At 44.7% G+C, this 16,592-nt stretch overlaps 1 protein-coding gene across 4 annotated transcripts in view; it reads right to left on the bottom strand.

Annotated features, from left to right (window-relative positions):
- The window catches only part of BNC1 (basonuclin zinc finger protein 1), a 309,802-nt gene extending 296,799 nt beyond the window's left edge, over nt 1-13,003 (bottom strand). For 3 of the 4 annotated variants that reach the window (XR_013979210.1, XR_013979211.1, XM_080980331.1), the window contains exon 1: nt 12,579-12,827. Coding sequence is in view for 1 of the 4 variants with exons in the window: in XM_080980331.1 (XP_080836457.1) it covers nt 12,579-12,587 (9 nt within the window). In the remaining 3 variants the exon portion in view is untranslated. Of the gene's footprint in view, nt 1-12,578; nt 12,828-12,854 lie in introns of those variants that run through there. The other variant, XM_080980332.1, reaches the window with a different exon arrangement.
- Between the last annotated feature and the right edge of the window lie 3,589 nt (nt 13,004-16,592).

The following is a 16,592-nucleotide window of genomic DNA, read 5'->3' as shown; positions in this document are numbered from 1 at the left end:
CCACCTGCCTTTAGGGGGAGGGGGCTCCCTTTTCCTCCCCCTGGGAATCCCTGGGAATCCCTCCAGCAGGCCGATATTTCCATTTCGTTTCCTTAATGGGGGCATTTTGCTGCATCGCCATTATAACTTTACTGCGGAGTCGACCATCAGTATATACGATGCAATGTAAAGAAATAATGGCCAGGTGTCCCACCTCATAGAAAGCATCCCTCCATTTGAAGGACTGTCCCGTCTGTCCAATTTAAACATAAATAACCATAAGGAGGAAGAGTGAGGGCACTGAAACTGCCCACCATCAGGAGTAGCTCCATCTGCACCACACATTTAAAGCAGTATCATTCCACTTCAAACAGTCATGGCTTCCCCTCATAATCCTGGGTTCTGTGGTTTGTCAAGGGGGCTGGGGGTAGTTAGAAGACCCCTACTCCCTTCAAAGAGTGACATTTCCAAGAGTGGTTTAATAGTCAATCCTTCTTCCCAAGGAATTATGGAACTGACATAACTTGCCACAACAATTGATTATTTTCTTTGTTGCTAATATTAACTTATGGCCTTTTACGGATGCTTCTTCCAAATGCTCAAATACCACTGGATATACTAACTCAGTAACCCTTACAACAGCCCTGTGAGGTAGTCAAGAACGAGTACAGTGGAACCTCAGGTTGCGGATGTCTTCCGTGACGGAGGCATGTCCGCAACCTGCAGCGTTTGCATCCTGAAGTGCTGTTTCTGCGCCAGCACGATTTGGCGCTTCTGCGCATGCGTGAAGCACAATTTAGCGCTTCTGCGCATGCATGAGCGATGAAACCCGGAAGTAACCCCTTCCCGTACTTCCAGGTTTCCCGCGGTCCGCAACCTGAAAACATGTAACCTGAAACGTCTGTAACATGAGGTATGACTGTACTACACTGGGGTTTTTGGGGTTTTTTGGCCAGAACTCACGAGAACTCAGTCCTGGCACCTCTCAGGTGAGTGCCATTGTCATTCTAAGAGAACGAGGGAGGTGTTCATGGTGAGTCCTGGCACATCTTTTTCTAGAAAAATAGCACATTAGAGATGGGAGGCTTGAGGGACAAAGCATGCACAATTGAAGCAACTGCATATTATTTCAATGTACAGTCCTGCTTCCCTTTTGCTTTCCCTGTTTGTTTCCCCTGCATATGTCTTTAGATTGTAAGCAAATTAGGGCAGGGACCTGTCCTTTTGTAATCTTTAAAGTGCCACCATGCTCACGGGTGGCACTGTATAAATTAGGAAATCAGTACATAATTCCATCGAATAAGTTTCTACCAAAGCTAAGGTTTGAATCAAAGGCTTCTTGGTTCACACCTCTACCTTTGGGATGACAGTACAAATGAAAACAGATACTTCTATACAGGCAAACGTCACTGTAAGTTTTGTTCTGGCCCGCTTAATTTAAACAGAGACAGCTTTGTAGTCGGCATTCAGGGTGGCGATAAAGAGGTAGATCAGTCCCAGAGCAAAACTCGACCAACAGGACAGCTGGCAGATTTGTGGGTCTCGCAATGGAAAGCAGACCGTTATCAGAACTCATCTGTCTCTGGATTAAGGTAGAAATTCTTTCCCAAGTGCAGTTTAGGTCATTAGAACATCTAAATGCCAAATTCTCTGCTCTGTGTACATGATGGGAACGAGAGAGTGATTTATAGCTTCTGCTAATAGACTGGCGAGCTTGGTACCAGCCGGCCTGTAAACAAGAGAGGGTGTTTTTCCTTTCCTTCCAGGAATCTAATTTCTTGGGTGCCATTATCCATTCAAAATATTTCCTCTGGCTGCTCTAAAATCTTCTTCCCTCCCCGAAATCCTTTTTCTTCTCACACCCTCCATTTTAGAAAAAATGCACCACCTCACTTGACACCCTTTTACGATGACAAAATTTCCCATTTTCCTTCATCTCCCCACAGTGAGATCCATACTGAACTGGGTCTGGATCAGATCTGAGCTCAGTCGTGCCCCCGGTCCCCTGAGATTAACCTTGGGAACTGCCTGCAAAACGTCAAGAACAGCGGTATAAAATTAAATGGGTCTGTTTATTAGGCAGTTGGCCTCTCTTAGCACATCTCATGCATTTCCCTGTTGTTTACAACACATCCAGAAGGAGTCCTGAAGCAATTTACAAGAACATGCAAGATTCAAAAGGTAGATAGATGACGTGCAGCAGAATTTCAGTTCCACAGAAAGATTTAGGACACAGTGATGATTGCCAGGGAAGGAGAGGGCAGGATTTGAAGTGAAGCATAACTGCCCATTAAAAGGCAACCTGGGAGCCTGCTTTTATAACTCAGATCCTCCAAGTGTCCCTACTTTCCATGGACAGTCCTGGATTTACAGAAGACATTATGGTTTCTGATTTGATCTCGGAATGTCCCACTTTTCCTTAAGACATCCCTATTTTCATTAGAGAAATGTTGGAGGGTATGGAGTTTTCCAACCCCCGAGCCAAGGAGATAAGTTACTATACAACCTATAGAAGATATCTGAAGGCAGCCCTGTGTAGTGAAGTTTTTAAAAAATGTTTAATGTTTTATTATGTTTTCATATATGTTGGAAGTCACCCAGAATGGTTGGAGCAACCCAGTCAGATGTGTGGGCTATAAATAATGATGATGATGTTGATGATGATTTTCTTGAGTCAAAATGAGAGTACCCCTAAACTTTTTTTTTTTTTTTTAGAAAAAAGCAATGATAATATTAAATAGGGCAGCTGTATTTTCATCAGAGAAATGTTGAGGGGCATGATAACTGGATTATTGTATTGTTGTAACCTGCCTTGGGAACTTATGGTGAAGGGTGGGTGAGATATCTAATTAATTAATTAATATGTGGCATAATATAGCAAACTCAAGGTATAGATTAGAAGATGAAGCCAGTATGCATTCACAAAATGTAAGATATCATGCTCTGTTCCAAATCTGTGCATACGCTTTTCTGTATGCCACGATTTCTCCGTTTTAAAATGAAAGGCAGGCAGATATTCACCGCCATTGAAATGAATGGAGAAATCCTGTTGAGCATGGAAGATCCATGTGTTGTTAACTTATGGGTTACTGAGAGCTATACCTTCAAAGGGTGGGGTAGAAGAAAAGAAACATACAAATTTCTTTTGGGCTACTGTGTTTCTCAAGATAAACTTTAGAAATATATATTAAAGTTGACATTTGGTTTGCCAGTACTTTGCACATACTTTGTACATGTCAGCTACCAAGTAAGACCCATTGAGTTCAATTATACTGAATTAGGCTTAAGTCTATTTATTGCTACTATTTAGGGCTATAGGAAGCTGCCTCATGTAGAGTCACCACATTGGTCCATCTAACTCATTACAGTCTAGCTCAGCCTTTGCTAACCTGACCAGGTGCCCCAGAAGTTTGGGGCTCAGCCCCAGCCATCAGCAGGTTGATGAAGGCTGGCCTAGTCTGACTGACAGCAGGTCTTAGGGGTTTCAGAAGTCTTTCCAAGCCCATTCCCAGCCCCGCAGTGTCTCCTTCTTGGAGATGTCAGGGGCAGCAGAAAGGATCCAGCAGAAACGAAGTCAGTGCTCTCCCACTGAACTTCAGTCCTTCCCCAAAATTAAAATATGGAAAAAGAGAGCTGTCTCTGTTTAAATTAAGCGGGCCATTCTCATGCACATTATCTCAAGTGGACGCAGGAAGCTGCCATCCAGTATTGTCTACTCCAGGGGGGAGGCACTGTGATGCCCTCCAGATACTGTTGAACTCCAATTCCCATTAGCCACAGCCAGTTTGGCAAACGATCAGGGATGATGGGAGTTGTAGTTCAGGAACATCTGGAGGGCACCAGACTGGCTATCTGGTCTACCCTGATTGGCTGTGGCTGGTTTCGGACAGAATGTCTTTCCTAGCCATGCCTGGAGATGCTAGAATCGAACCTGGGACTTTATGCATGCAATGCAGATGTTCTGCCCCTGAGCGATGACTCTTCTCTGGGTTCTCCTGGAACCTTTGTGCCTCCAGATGTTGCTGAACTACAACTCCCACCCTCCCTGTCCAGTGACCATGCTGGCTGGGGTTGATGGAAGTTGGAGCCCAACAACTTCTGAAGGATCACAGACTCACCTTCGCTCCTCTTTCTGAAGAGCTGTAGGGTGCAAGTTGATTTGAAAAGTAAAGAACGTTAAGAAAAGAGTGACGTTGAAGGAGAATGGAAAGTTACTCATCAAAAGCCAGCGGCAGTCAGACTGCACATCGTCCCTTGGTCACTGTGTTCTCCATTATGGTGAGATGTTTCGTATTTTTGCGTAAATCATAGTAACTGTTACTAAAGGTGCACCTATACTTATAAATTAGCAAGTGCAAGTTGTATGCAAATCAGTGGCCTCTTTAGTCCTCTTTTTTGTGATCTGCAAGTGGTCATCCTGTAGCGCATTCTTGCCTGATACAACTCTATCACACACTTTTACTGGTTCCATATTTTCAGTTCTTCCTGTAACTAGTTCAAAATCAGCTTGCTTGACTCTAGAATGTATTCAACCTCAAACCTTTTCCAGCAGAAAAACATCTTGGTTGCCACCACTTACTTCAACATGCCATGGACCTATTTAGCCCAGCATTTTAAAAAGTAAGTAGAGAATTCTTCCCTACCACAACTAGCTCAGTTTAAAAGTTTTCTCCACTTCCCAAGTTTTGTTTTTTTTAAATCCTCTCCCAAGATGGAGATTTTATTTGAATGGTCAACTCCTTAAGGCCAAGGATAAAAGCTGTTCCCCTTCCCAAAGTTTCTAGTCATTGGAAAGGAATGCTGCCTGCTTGAAAATTAACACGATGGCATTGCATCATTAGAGGCAATTATTAAAAATCTGTTGTGCTCATCCTCAGGAGAATATGTGTGTGTTTTTTCTGTTTTACATTGTGTAATGTAAACTGCAAAAAATATATTGCGTAAGTCTCTAACGTTGTTGATGATATCTTGTGCATATACTCTGTGTGGTTGAGTTTAAAATGTATGGAGTTGCATAAGATACAGTTGCACGATCCAGTTCAGATGTAGGTTTTCTTTTTGCCCGAGAGCTAAGGTCACATCTGCACTCCTATACCTCTTTAACAGTCATGGCTCTCTCTGGGAAATGTAGTTTGTTAAAGGTGCTGGGAATTGTAGCTCTGTGAGGGGTCTCCTAACAACTCTCAGCACCCTTACAAAGTACAGTCCCCTGGATTCTTTGGAGGGGGGAGCCATATCTGTTTAAAGTTGTATAAGAATGCTTGACGGGTAAACTATGGATGTGACCTAAATCAGCTGAAACCACAGAAGATCTTGTCCTCCTGCAAGATCTGAAGCTGCGTTTTAAGATGAGGTTTCTGATGCTAATGCAATATGTACACATTGGCTAGAATGCTCAATTGCACTACAAATTTCTCTCTCTCTCTTCACTTAAATAGAGCAAATAGAGTCCAGAGGGAAAATAAATATTCATAACACTTTACTAAGTAAACTGAACAAAAACCGTGTAAAGTCTGTGGAGAAAACAACAGAGAGGTTTTGTCTTTGTTACTTGCACATAGCAGGAAGACATTGACCTAAACATACAGAGTTAAACACCCTCAGAACTATGCAGCCAATTGGAGCATGTGCTTCCTTAGTGATGATCACACCGCTGTGTTTGGTTACTAAAGGCTATTTCCACCACCATTGCTGCTCTTCATTGACTGACTCACTAAGAAAAGAATTAACCCTTAAGCTACACATGGAATGATCTCTGTTGTACTTCCAACATCTCTTTCTGTCCATGAGGCTCGAAAGCAATTTAAGCATCATGTACAAAAGCACTATAAGCCTTAGGGATGATGCGCCACTAACAATCAAATCCTAAATCTCTAAGGGCTATAGCATGCATGGTTTTCTTTGCATCAGTGTATATATTACATAGGAAGTCCAAATTTTAGTCAGTGTTGACGCTCACCTTTTGGAAATCCGAGATCAAATTCATGAGCACTCAAAAACAGATAATTATTCCCACACTTTTTGGACATAGGCTGCATTCAAATGGCAGTTTATTCCGTTTTCCTGACGCTTCCCCACTCTTAATTTCTGCATTCTGTTTGAGCTTTCACATGACATTGAATGCTAGCCCAAGTGTAACACTAATTTTCATGTTATTTGCTTCTAGAAAAAATCTGTTTGCTAATAACGTGGCAATGAGTGCTAAACTTGAGCTGCATTCTGCTTTCTTTCTGGAACTGGCTTTTATGCCATGTGAAAGCTCAAATAGAAGGCAGAAATTACCGTATTTTTCCGTGTATAAGACTATATTGTTTCCTAAATTTTTGAAATTTTAAAAAAGGGGTCGTCTTATACACGGATAGTGCATAGTGTGTTTTCTTAATTTTGAATCCCCCAAAATAGGGGGGGCGTCTTATACACGGAAAAATACGGTAACAATTGAGGGAATGCCAGGAAATGGAAAAAATGCCATACGAATGCAACCATATACACATGAATATTGGACCATGATTTAGGGCAAGTGTGAGGAGACTTTGTCCTTCCAGGTGCTGTTGGACTATAACTCCCATTAGGTCCAATGGCCTACAGTTCAGCAACACCTGGAGGACCAAAGGTTCCCTATACCTGCTTTAGGGGAGTGAGAGTTGCTCAGTGGTAGAATAACTGTTTTGCATGCAGAAGGTCCCAGGATTGAACTCTCACATCTCCAGGTGGGTTGGCAATGTCCCCTGTCTAAAACCCTGGGCAGTCGCTGTCAGGCAATGCGAACCAAAGGGAGCTGATATTGCTGGACTACAGCTCCCATCATCCCTGATGCAGGCCGGGGAAGATGGGAGTTGGAGTTCCACATCTGGATGGTACCACAGGAAATGAGCCATTGCTAATCTGATGACTAATTGAAATGCTTTTTATAGCATAGTATTGGAGACATGCAAACTGACTATCCAAAGTCACAAACTTTTGGGTCTACCCAGGAGAAAAAAAGCAGGAAGGGAATGCTTTTGCTGACTAATGGCCACCAACCTAGACAGCATCTTAAAAAGCAGAGACATCACCATGCCCACAAAGGTCCGTATAGTTAAAGCTATGGTTTTTCCAGTAGTGATGTATGGAAGTGAGAGCTGGACCACAAAGAAGGCTGATCGCCAAAGAATTGATGCTTTTGAATTATGGTGCTGGAGGAGACTCTTGAGAGCCCCATGGACTGCAAGAAGATCAAACCTATCCATTCTGAAGGAAATCAGCCCTGAGTGCTCACTGGAAGGACAGATCCTGAAGCTGAGGCTCTAATACTTTGGCCACCTCATGAGAAGAGATGACTCCCTGGAAAAGACCCTGATGTTGGGAAAGATGGAGGGCACAAGGAGAAGGGGATGCCAGAGGACGAGATGGTTGGACAGTGTTTTCGAAGCTACCAGCACGAGTTTGACCAAACTGCGGGAGGCAGTGGAAGACAGGAATGCCTGACATGCTCTGGTCCATGGGGTCACAAAGAGTCGGACATGACTAAACGACTAAACAACAACAAGATGTACAGATGACAACCACATTGGGCAGCCTGAAGTTTCTGGAGAGTTTTCTTTGGCTGTGGAAAGCTGGAATGACTCGCCAGAGTGTACAACTGGAGTATGACACCCATTGGCGCCCGGGCATCTTAGACACAGTCCCTTGGTCCCTGCCAAGGCAACCTTACACTACTACTGTAATTTTATTTTCATGAGGGTTGTTGGCTTTTGAGGCTTTTTGTGTTGTTTAGCAGGGGTCACCTATTGTCTGAGGGGTGCACTGTGTGATATTTTTTTGGCCTGTGTTTTATGTTTTGGGGGGGAAGTATATATGTTTTGGTTTATTTTTAGGGGGTTCTGAGCACCACCAGCTTTTCTTCTGTGCACTGGGTATTTTGCGGTGCCTGTGACCATTTCCAAGATCTCCAAACAGGCCCCCAGGTACCAAAAGGTTGAGATGCACTGGAATGGAACATTTCTTATAATGAATTGAAAGGAGGAACATAGTTGCTCATTCGTTGCTCAGCTGTCCCAAAGCAGTCACACAATTTGCCTTTGCTGGGCAGTGGTAATTTTGGATGTGGGACTTAATGGTTCTCCTGAGGGGCGGTGCTCTTTTGGTGGCAATGTGCATTACTTCACTTGCTTCAAATTGTGGTGGGAAATCCTGTGGCGCTTTGTGGCCCTCCCCTCCTTATTCTGCTGAGTGGGGCCCTGGGTTGCCTGCCCTAAAGGCCTACACCAGGCATAGGCAAACTCCGGCCCTCCAGATGTTTGGGACGACAATTCCCATCATCCCTGACCACTGGTCCTGTTAGCTAGGGATGATGGGAATTGTAGTCCTAAACATCTGGAGGGCCGGAGTTTGCCTATGCCTGGCCTACACTAATGGTGCCACTGCTATTGTTCAGAGTTGGAAGGGACCACGAGTGTCATCTGGTCTCACCCCTGCAATGCAGGCATCTTTTGCCCAATGTGGGACTTGAACCCACAACCCTGAGACTCATTACTTTAGGCAGGCATTCTGCTTCTAATGGTGGCAAGCGAAATTACTCTGCAATGCCTTAAAAAGGAAGGCATGAAGGGGGTGATTCAGTCCCTGTTGGTTGTCCACAGTATCTGGTAGTCCAGGTTACATACTACCTCTGAATACAGAAGCTACATTCACTGTGGCTCCATCCATTGTAGCTACCCAGCATTGACAGACCAATCCTCCCATTATGGCTAGATGTGCCCAATATGGAACTTCATAAGGTTCCTTGGAATTTCATACTGGACACCTTGGGGAAGAATGTAGCAGCAGCAGCAATAATAATAATAATAATAATAATAATAATAAGGTAAAGGTAAAGGGACCCCTGACCATTAGGTCCAGTCATGACCAACTGGGGTTGCGGCGCTCATCTCGCTTTATTGGCTGAGGGAGCCGGCGTACAGCTTCCGGGTCATGTGGCCAGCATGACTAAGTCGCTTCTGGCGAACCAGAGCCGCACACAGAAACGCCGTTTACCTTCCCGCCAGAGTGGTACCTATTTATCTACTTGCACTTTGACGTGCTTTCAAACTGCTAGGTTGGCAGGAGCAGGGACCGAGCAACGGGAGCTCACCCCGTTGCGGGGATTCGAACTGCCGACCTTCTGATCAGCAAGTCCTAGGCTCTGTGGTTTAACCCACAGCGCCACCCGCGTCCCATTAATAGTAATAATACTCAAAAGATTTAGAGGACAGGCCCTCCAAGTGTTTCTACAGTCCTGGATTTACAGAAACCGTCCCAGCTTCTGATTTGATTGCGGAATGTCCCGCTTTTCCTTTGGACACCCCTATTTTCATCGCAGGAATGTTGGAGGGGAAGGAGTTATGCGACCCCCCGGAGCCAAGGAGATAAGTAACTATGCAACTATTAGAAGACATCTGAAGGCAGCTCTGTATAGGGAAGTTTTTTTTAAAAAAAATGTTTAATGTTTTATTATGTTTTTATATAAGTTGGAAGCTGTCCAAAGTGGCTGGGGCAACCCAATCGGATGGGCAGAGTATGCCGAAGATGATGGAATAGGACGTCTCTGTTTCCATCAGAGAAATGTTGGAGGATATGTTGTTGCTACCCAGCATTGATAGACCAATCCTCCCATTATTGCTTGATGTGCCTACTGGTTCCTTGGAATTTCATATTGGGAACCTTGGGGAAGGATGTAGATGTAGTAGTAGTAGTAGTAAGAATCACAATATTTTGCAAATGGGCCATAGCTTAAAGGTAGAGTATCTGTTTGGAATGCAGGCGGTCCGGGTTCAATTCCCGGCAACTTCAGGTAGGGCTGGGAGGGGCTCCCTGCCTGAAATCCTGGAGAGCAGCTGCCAATCAGTGCAGACAGTATAGAGTTAGATGGACAAACGCAAGATCCATTCATTTCCCCCACCCTACCCACAACCTTCTTCTTTACGGTTAAAGACGATAAGGCAGATTCGCAAGTTCCTACGGGGTTTTTTTTAAATCTGCCAGCTCACTCCATCCTAAAATATACGGCATCAGTTAAGAAATAAACCGCACCAGCGAACTTTAAATGAGAAAGGAAGCTGAATTTGGGAGAAGCGGCGCTACCTGTATCCTAGTACAGTGGTACCTTGGGTTACATATGCTTCAGGTTACATATGCTTCAGGTTACAGACTCCCCTAACCCAGAAATAGTACCTTGAGTTAAGAACTTTGCTTCAGGATGAGAACAGAAATCGTGCTCCGGCGGCGCAGCAACAGCGGGAGGCCCCATTAGCTAAAGTGGTGCTTCAGGTTAAGAACGGACCTCCGGAACAAATTAAGTACTTAACCCGAGGTACCACTGTACATAATGGATTTGAAGTTAAATGTGCACAGCCTCGGAAGAGTCCACCGAGGCAACGCAGCGATGGCGAGGCATGTCCCTTCCCAAACTAATTAAACGGATTGCCTCTGCTCCTCAAGAGCCAAAGAGGAAGAGCAGCCCACACGGCCTGTCGCTATCCCTAAAAATCAACATCCAGTGACTGAAGACGGGCTGCATCTCTGGCAATTTGTGCTGTGATCCCAGCGTTACAATGGGTAGCCACAGCCGCCTACTTTGCAAAAAGAGAGATCCCAGGACTTTCGCTCTGTTTGAGTGTCTGTGTGTAAACAGCAGCAACCTGCACTATAATTTTTTCCTTTTCTTTTTTTTTTTAAAAAAAGCAAGTTAATGGATAGCAAGATACACTCATTTTCCGCACCCCACCCACAATTTTCGTCTTTACAATTAAATACGATTAGCTGGCATTCCCTTTAGCCGTCAGAGGCGCACAGTGGCAGAACTGTAGCCACAAAAGAGGCACAGTAAATGAGAAGAACATGTTGCTACACTGCATTTGAGAAAGTTTGGCTCCGAGCTATGCACTGATTAATATCAGATCTCCTCCTTTACTCGCCTCTTGACAATCTTGTCACATCTGGCTGACAAATCCTTACAAGCTTATCCAAACCAAGGCAGCCCCAGTCATGCTCGGGGTCTAGCTGGAAGGAAGCGGCAACACCAGCCGCGCACTGATGTGCCATCAGTGAAACTAATTAAGCTGACTTCAGTTGCAGGCTCCCGGAACAGTAAAAAGGAGCACAACACGCCTCAAGGTTTTGCAACACAGCGCAGAGTTAGCTCACCAGAAGATAAGACAAACAATCACCTCCCAAGGTTCAAGGAGCCAAAGAACTGCATGATCAAAAAGAGAGAGAGAGAGGGAGACGATTGCTAACACATTTTAGCAGCAAGCTCAACCTAAAAAAACAGTGGTACAATTTATAAATCCTGCTCCCCACTTCCACTTTTCCAAAATAACAATTAATGTTCATATTTTACCCGTCTTCCATACCTAACTCAGGTGCTGTTAAGCAGAAACGTATTTTCTCTGTCTCCGTAACTAGAAAAGAATTGTTTTCCCAAGAATCCAAAGTTATTGAGTGTGGAACGCATCTGTATAAAATCACTCCCCCCCTTCTTTCTCACAAACATTTTCAATTGATGGGTAATCGTTTTTATTTTAAAGCAAATGTTTTTTAAAAGGTAAGGAATGGGATGGTGGCAAGAGGCTTGGTGTGTTCACTGAGCAGGAAAGTAAAATTAAATATTTCTCTCGCTATGCCAGCAAGACAGAACAAGAGTCTGTTTTGACAGTTTTGTGATGGTGCTTTTTTACGGAATGAAATGACAAAGGACAGAAAACCCCAAAAGATACATCGGTGTTTGCCCGTCTGGGATGTAATGATTTAGCCTTCTAGTTCTTCTTGTATTTTAAAAGCACAAACAACAAACAACAACTTTGTGACAAGGGACTCCCCACCCCCCCAATGCCTATTTTGCAAGACATGTTATGGTCAGCAATGAACTATATATACAAAAGGCACACACAATTGCTGGTCTGATTCCCAAAGAAACCTCCTTTGCAAAATTGCAGTGTCTGGTCTCCTGTGCAATTTTTTTTTTAACATCACAATAATGATAATGTATTTGCTTAGAGCACTTGACTCAGAACACACTGAAGCCACAAATCATGACTTTTATAGCTATTAATGTACAACCAGGACCTGTACGATTAAACATTGTCAGGTCGTCATGATTTACAGATCCTGATGCTTCAACGGGGGAAAGATTAATTGGCGGTCCGATTCTGCTTTATCACAATGATTTCCCATAACTTATAGGCAAAGGAAGGCAATCCATCGTTTAGGATGCATTTTGTCCAGAAGGCCAGCGTTTTGTAAGTAAGGTTTGCTGTGCAAAGCACACTTACTTTTGAATCAGTTTAAAAAGAAAAGGGGACAAAAAGATGAAATAAATCAATGGAGTTATTTCTGTACAAACCTGCTTAGGCTCAGTCTGTTAAGCAAACAGATAATTCCAAAACACAAGGTAGCAGCCAAATAAGAAATCGAGTAGTGTGTAGCACCTTGAAATCTTATTGTTTGCTATCCCAGGATAATGAAGCAATTACAGCAAATAGCATTATTTCTATAGCACAAGAGCTTGCAAGCGGGGAAGGGGGAGGTGGGAGGGAAGACAACCCAAATCCATGCACAAACTACAAAAGAACTTTCCTTACCTCCGACATTCTTACGGAGCATGTGTTTTGAGAGCTATAAAACAGTTTCCCATCCCCTCTGCTGTGAGTTGTACAAAGAAGAACCAGGAAACATTCCTGTCTGTACAAGTAAGGGAGGCAGAATCATCACACGCCTTGGTCTTTTTTACCCTTGTCTGAAGCAGAGAGCACCTCCACGCCTGATGTGCGCTTACAGTGAGCACAGGGGAGTGAAATCAGATCCCTCCTCCAGAAACCTACAGTCCTAAGTTGTGACTGCCTCTCTCTCTCTCTCACCTCTCCAGGATGCTCCCACCTCAGCGCTCCGGAGGGGAGTGTTTCGGCAGGCCCCTCCAGTCACAGGGCAGACCCCTCACAGCTGGCTGGGAGAGGGCATGACACTCATCTTTCACAGAGACTTGATCAAAAGGAGTCAGGGCGACCCCAGCCTCTCCTAATGCAGAGAGACTCTCTCTACCTCTGCTCTTACCGCCTAACTAAGGCATTAAATCAATGCAGCTAACCTAAGGCCTATATTATTATTTTTTTGCTCCTTCCCAAGAATGTGAGCAACTTTCTGCAAGTAAAGCTTGGTGTGATGTTCTTTGTTTTTGCTTTTTTTAAGGCGGGGGGGGGGGGGGGGCAACACGTTTCATTCCACCTTTTTCATTTTTTAGTACAGTGGTACCTCAGGTTAAGTACAGTGGTACCTCAGGTTACATACACTTCAGGTTACATATGCTTCAGGTTACAGACTCCGCTAACCCAGAAATAGTGCTTCAGGTTAAGAACTTTGCTCCAGGATGAGAACAGAAATCGTTCAGGTTAAGAACAGACCTCCGGGACGAATTAAGTACTTAACCCGAGGTACCACGGTACTTAATTCGTTACGGAGGTCTGTTCTTAACCTGAAACTGTTCTTAACCTGAAGCACCACTTTAGCTAATGGGGCCTCTGCTGCCGCCGCGCCACCGGAGCCCGATTTCTGTTCTCATCCTGAAGCAAAGTTCTTAACCCGAGGTACTATTTCTGGGTTAGCAGAGTCTGTAACCTGAAGCGTATGTAACCCGAGGTACCACTGTACATGCAAAAGGTGATTTCTTGAGTTGCATCACAATGCTTTAAAAATGGTTAAATAAAGTGAGAAAGTGTTTTTTTTATATAAAAAAGGAAAAGTTTTTTTAAAAAAATGAGGAGGGGGAAGCAAGTAAGAGGGGCACATCAAAACAAGACTTTGATCAGATATACTAATCGATGCGTGCTGTGAATACCAACATATCATATGTAGAGGGCAATTATCACTCCCTAGTATGCGGAGCCATCATTCAGTGGCAAAGCTGGAACCCTACCAATTAAACTTGGGAGCCCACGTATAAGAGCTGATAAACATAGTGGAACACTATACCTCATGCTTGCTGAGTTAAACTATCGGTCCAGCTAGCTAAGTATTGCCTACACAGGCTGGCAGCAGCTCTCTAGGGTTTCAGACAGAGGACATTCCCAGTCCTACCTGGAGATGCCTACGACTGAACCAGGGACTTTCTGCATGTAAGGCAGAATGAGTTCCTGTGTCCCCAGTGGAAAGCTGCAGTTCCTTTTTCTTGTCTCCCTCTAGAAGGCAGCTGAGCTCAGGAAGTACTCATCCCAGTGGCAGGCACCTCTCTCACCAATATTCATTCTCTCTCTCTCTCTCTCTCTCTCTCTGTCCCTCTCCTAACACGTTTTATTGTGTGTTATATTGCACTCTAACATGACCTAGAACCATAGCTGTCAACTTACAGATTTGAAAATAAGGGACCAGCAGTCTCGAAAATAAGGGATCAGCAGCCAAAATAAGGGATTTTGCTATTGTAAAGAGTTACATACATTGGTAGGATCGACAGATGCCGTAAATCCGGCATGAGGCGGTTGCGGAGCTGCCACGGCCGCTGAAGCGCCACCCTTCTGCATCCCTCCCCATCCCCTCCTTTTCCTCCTCCCTCAGGCCACCTCCTCAGCTGCCACCACTGCTGCCGCCTCCGGGCTCGCGGGTGGCGTGGGTGAGAGTCTCTCTCTCTCTCCCCCACCTCTCTCTCGGGCAGGGAAGGGCCGATGGAACTCCTTGCGCAAGGACGACGGTGCCAGCGCGCTCTCTCTTTCGCGGTGGAGGACCCCGAGCCGCTGCTTCCCTCCCGAGCTGGGCGAGTATGAAACCCAGGAAATTTAAGGGACATCATCAATAAGGGAGAGCAGTGGGACACGGCGCTGGGATAAGGGAGTTTCCCGCCAAATAAGAGACGCTTGACAGCTATGCCTAGAACCTGGAACCTGGGGGTAAGGTTATGCAAATGAAGGGGTGGAGCTATGCAGATTGGGACAGGTTTGTTTATTGGCGTTTCCCATTTACGGTAATTATCTAAGGCAAAAAACAACAGGTTGCAATCCGCAAGTTGGCAGGGAGGAAACTCGCTGCTCGCTGCCATTTATTCATATGCGCTTGAGCACAACTTTGCTACATTTCACAATGGCTGTGCTCACATGTAATGCTAAACCGTGGTTTGGAGAAACAGGCCTAAGCAAGGATGAGTTTCAGCAAGCCTGAGGATCACCCCTTTCTCCTCCAGTATGCCCAGAAAAAATATTTCACCAGGGTTTGGTTTCTGGACGATGGCTTGTTGTGTCATCCAAACTATGAGGAGCGGTTTAAAACAAACTCTGGTTAGTTTAAAGCACACCAAGTTCAACAATCAGGTACAGTGGTGCCTTGGTTCTCAAACGCCTTGGTAGTCAAACAACTTGGAATCCAAATACTGCAAACCCGAAAGTAAGAGTTCTGGTTTGTGAACTTTTTTTGGAAGCCGAACGTGCTTCCGATTTGAGTGCCACACTTCCATTTTGAGTGTTACGCTGAGGTCTGTCTGTTTTTTATATTTATTTTGCATTTTTGCTTTTGCGGCTCTTTTTTTGTGACTGTGGAGAACCCAGTTCAGCTACTGATTGATTGTGTGACTGTAGTACATTGTTTATTGCTTTCATTTTATGGGTCACCGGTCTCGTTAGATAGTAAAATTCATGTTAAATTGCTGTTTCAGGGTTGTCTTTAAAAGTTTGGAACAGATTAATCCATTTTGCATTACTTTCTATGGGAAAGCGCACCTTGGTTTCAGAACGCTTTGGTTTTGGAACGGACTTCCGGAATGGATTAAGTTTGAGAACCAAAGTACCACTGTATAGTATCCAACTAAGCTGCACTCAGAGTAGACCCACTGAAATTAATGAAGCTGAGTTCCTCATGTCTAGTAAATTTCAACAGAACCCAGCACCGGGTGTTGAAATTTTGTGCCCCTGAACAATTTTGCACCCAGGGCCACCGATCCTGTGGACCTTCCACACAACACTATGCCACTGGCTAGGCAGGGAGGCTGAGCAGCCTAAAGGAAGCCCCACACACCCCCAGTCTCTTTGGGGCTTCCTCCTGCCTCACTGACGTCCTCTTAGGGCTCCAGGGAGGGGCTCCTCACGAGCCATGAGGACCTTCCAGCTCTCCCCCACCATTTCCTTCCTATCTATCTATCTATCTATCTATCTATCTATATCTCCTGAGACATAGGAGCAGCCACTGGTGATGTCATCAAGCATAACGCATTAAGCATGAACCACAGTTGCTGAGAGCATGCAATTAAAAAAAGCACACACACAAAGTCTAACAAATGAGCAAATATGGCACTGGCAGGAAATTAACTTCAGTTAAAAGGGCAGGGTGAGGTGGGGGAGGGGCAGTCCGTGGTCCAGATGAAATGAAGGGGTACAGTGGTACCTCGGGTTAAGAACTTAATTTGTTCTGGAGGTCTGTTCTTAACCTGAAACTGTTCTTAACCTGAGGTACCACTTTAGCTAATGGGGCCTCCCGCTGCTGCCACGGCGCAATTTCTGTTCTCATCCTGAAACAAAATTCTTAACCCGAGGTACTATTTCTGGGTTAGCGGAGTCTGTAACCTGAAGTGTATGTAACCTGAAGCGTCTGTAACCTGAGATACCACTGTAATTCTTTCTCAC

Source organism: Podarcis pityusensis, assembly GCF_964106645.2.
Source record: "Podarcis pityusensis genome assembly, chromosome: 14".
Lineage (NCBI taxonomy): Eukaryota > Metazoa > Chordata > Lepidosauria > Squamata > Lacertidae > Podarcis > Podarcis pityusensis.
Note: the sequence above shows the minus strand (reverse complement) of the source record. Positions and strands in the feature narration are given on the sequence as shown.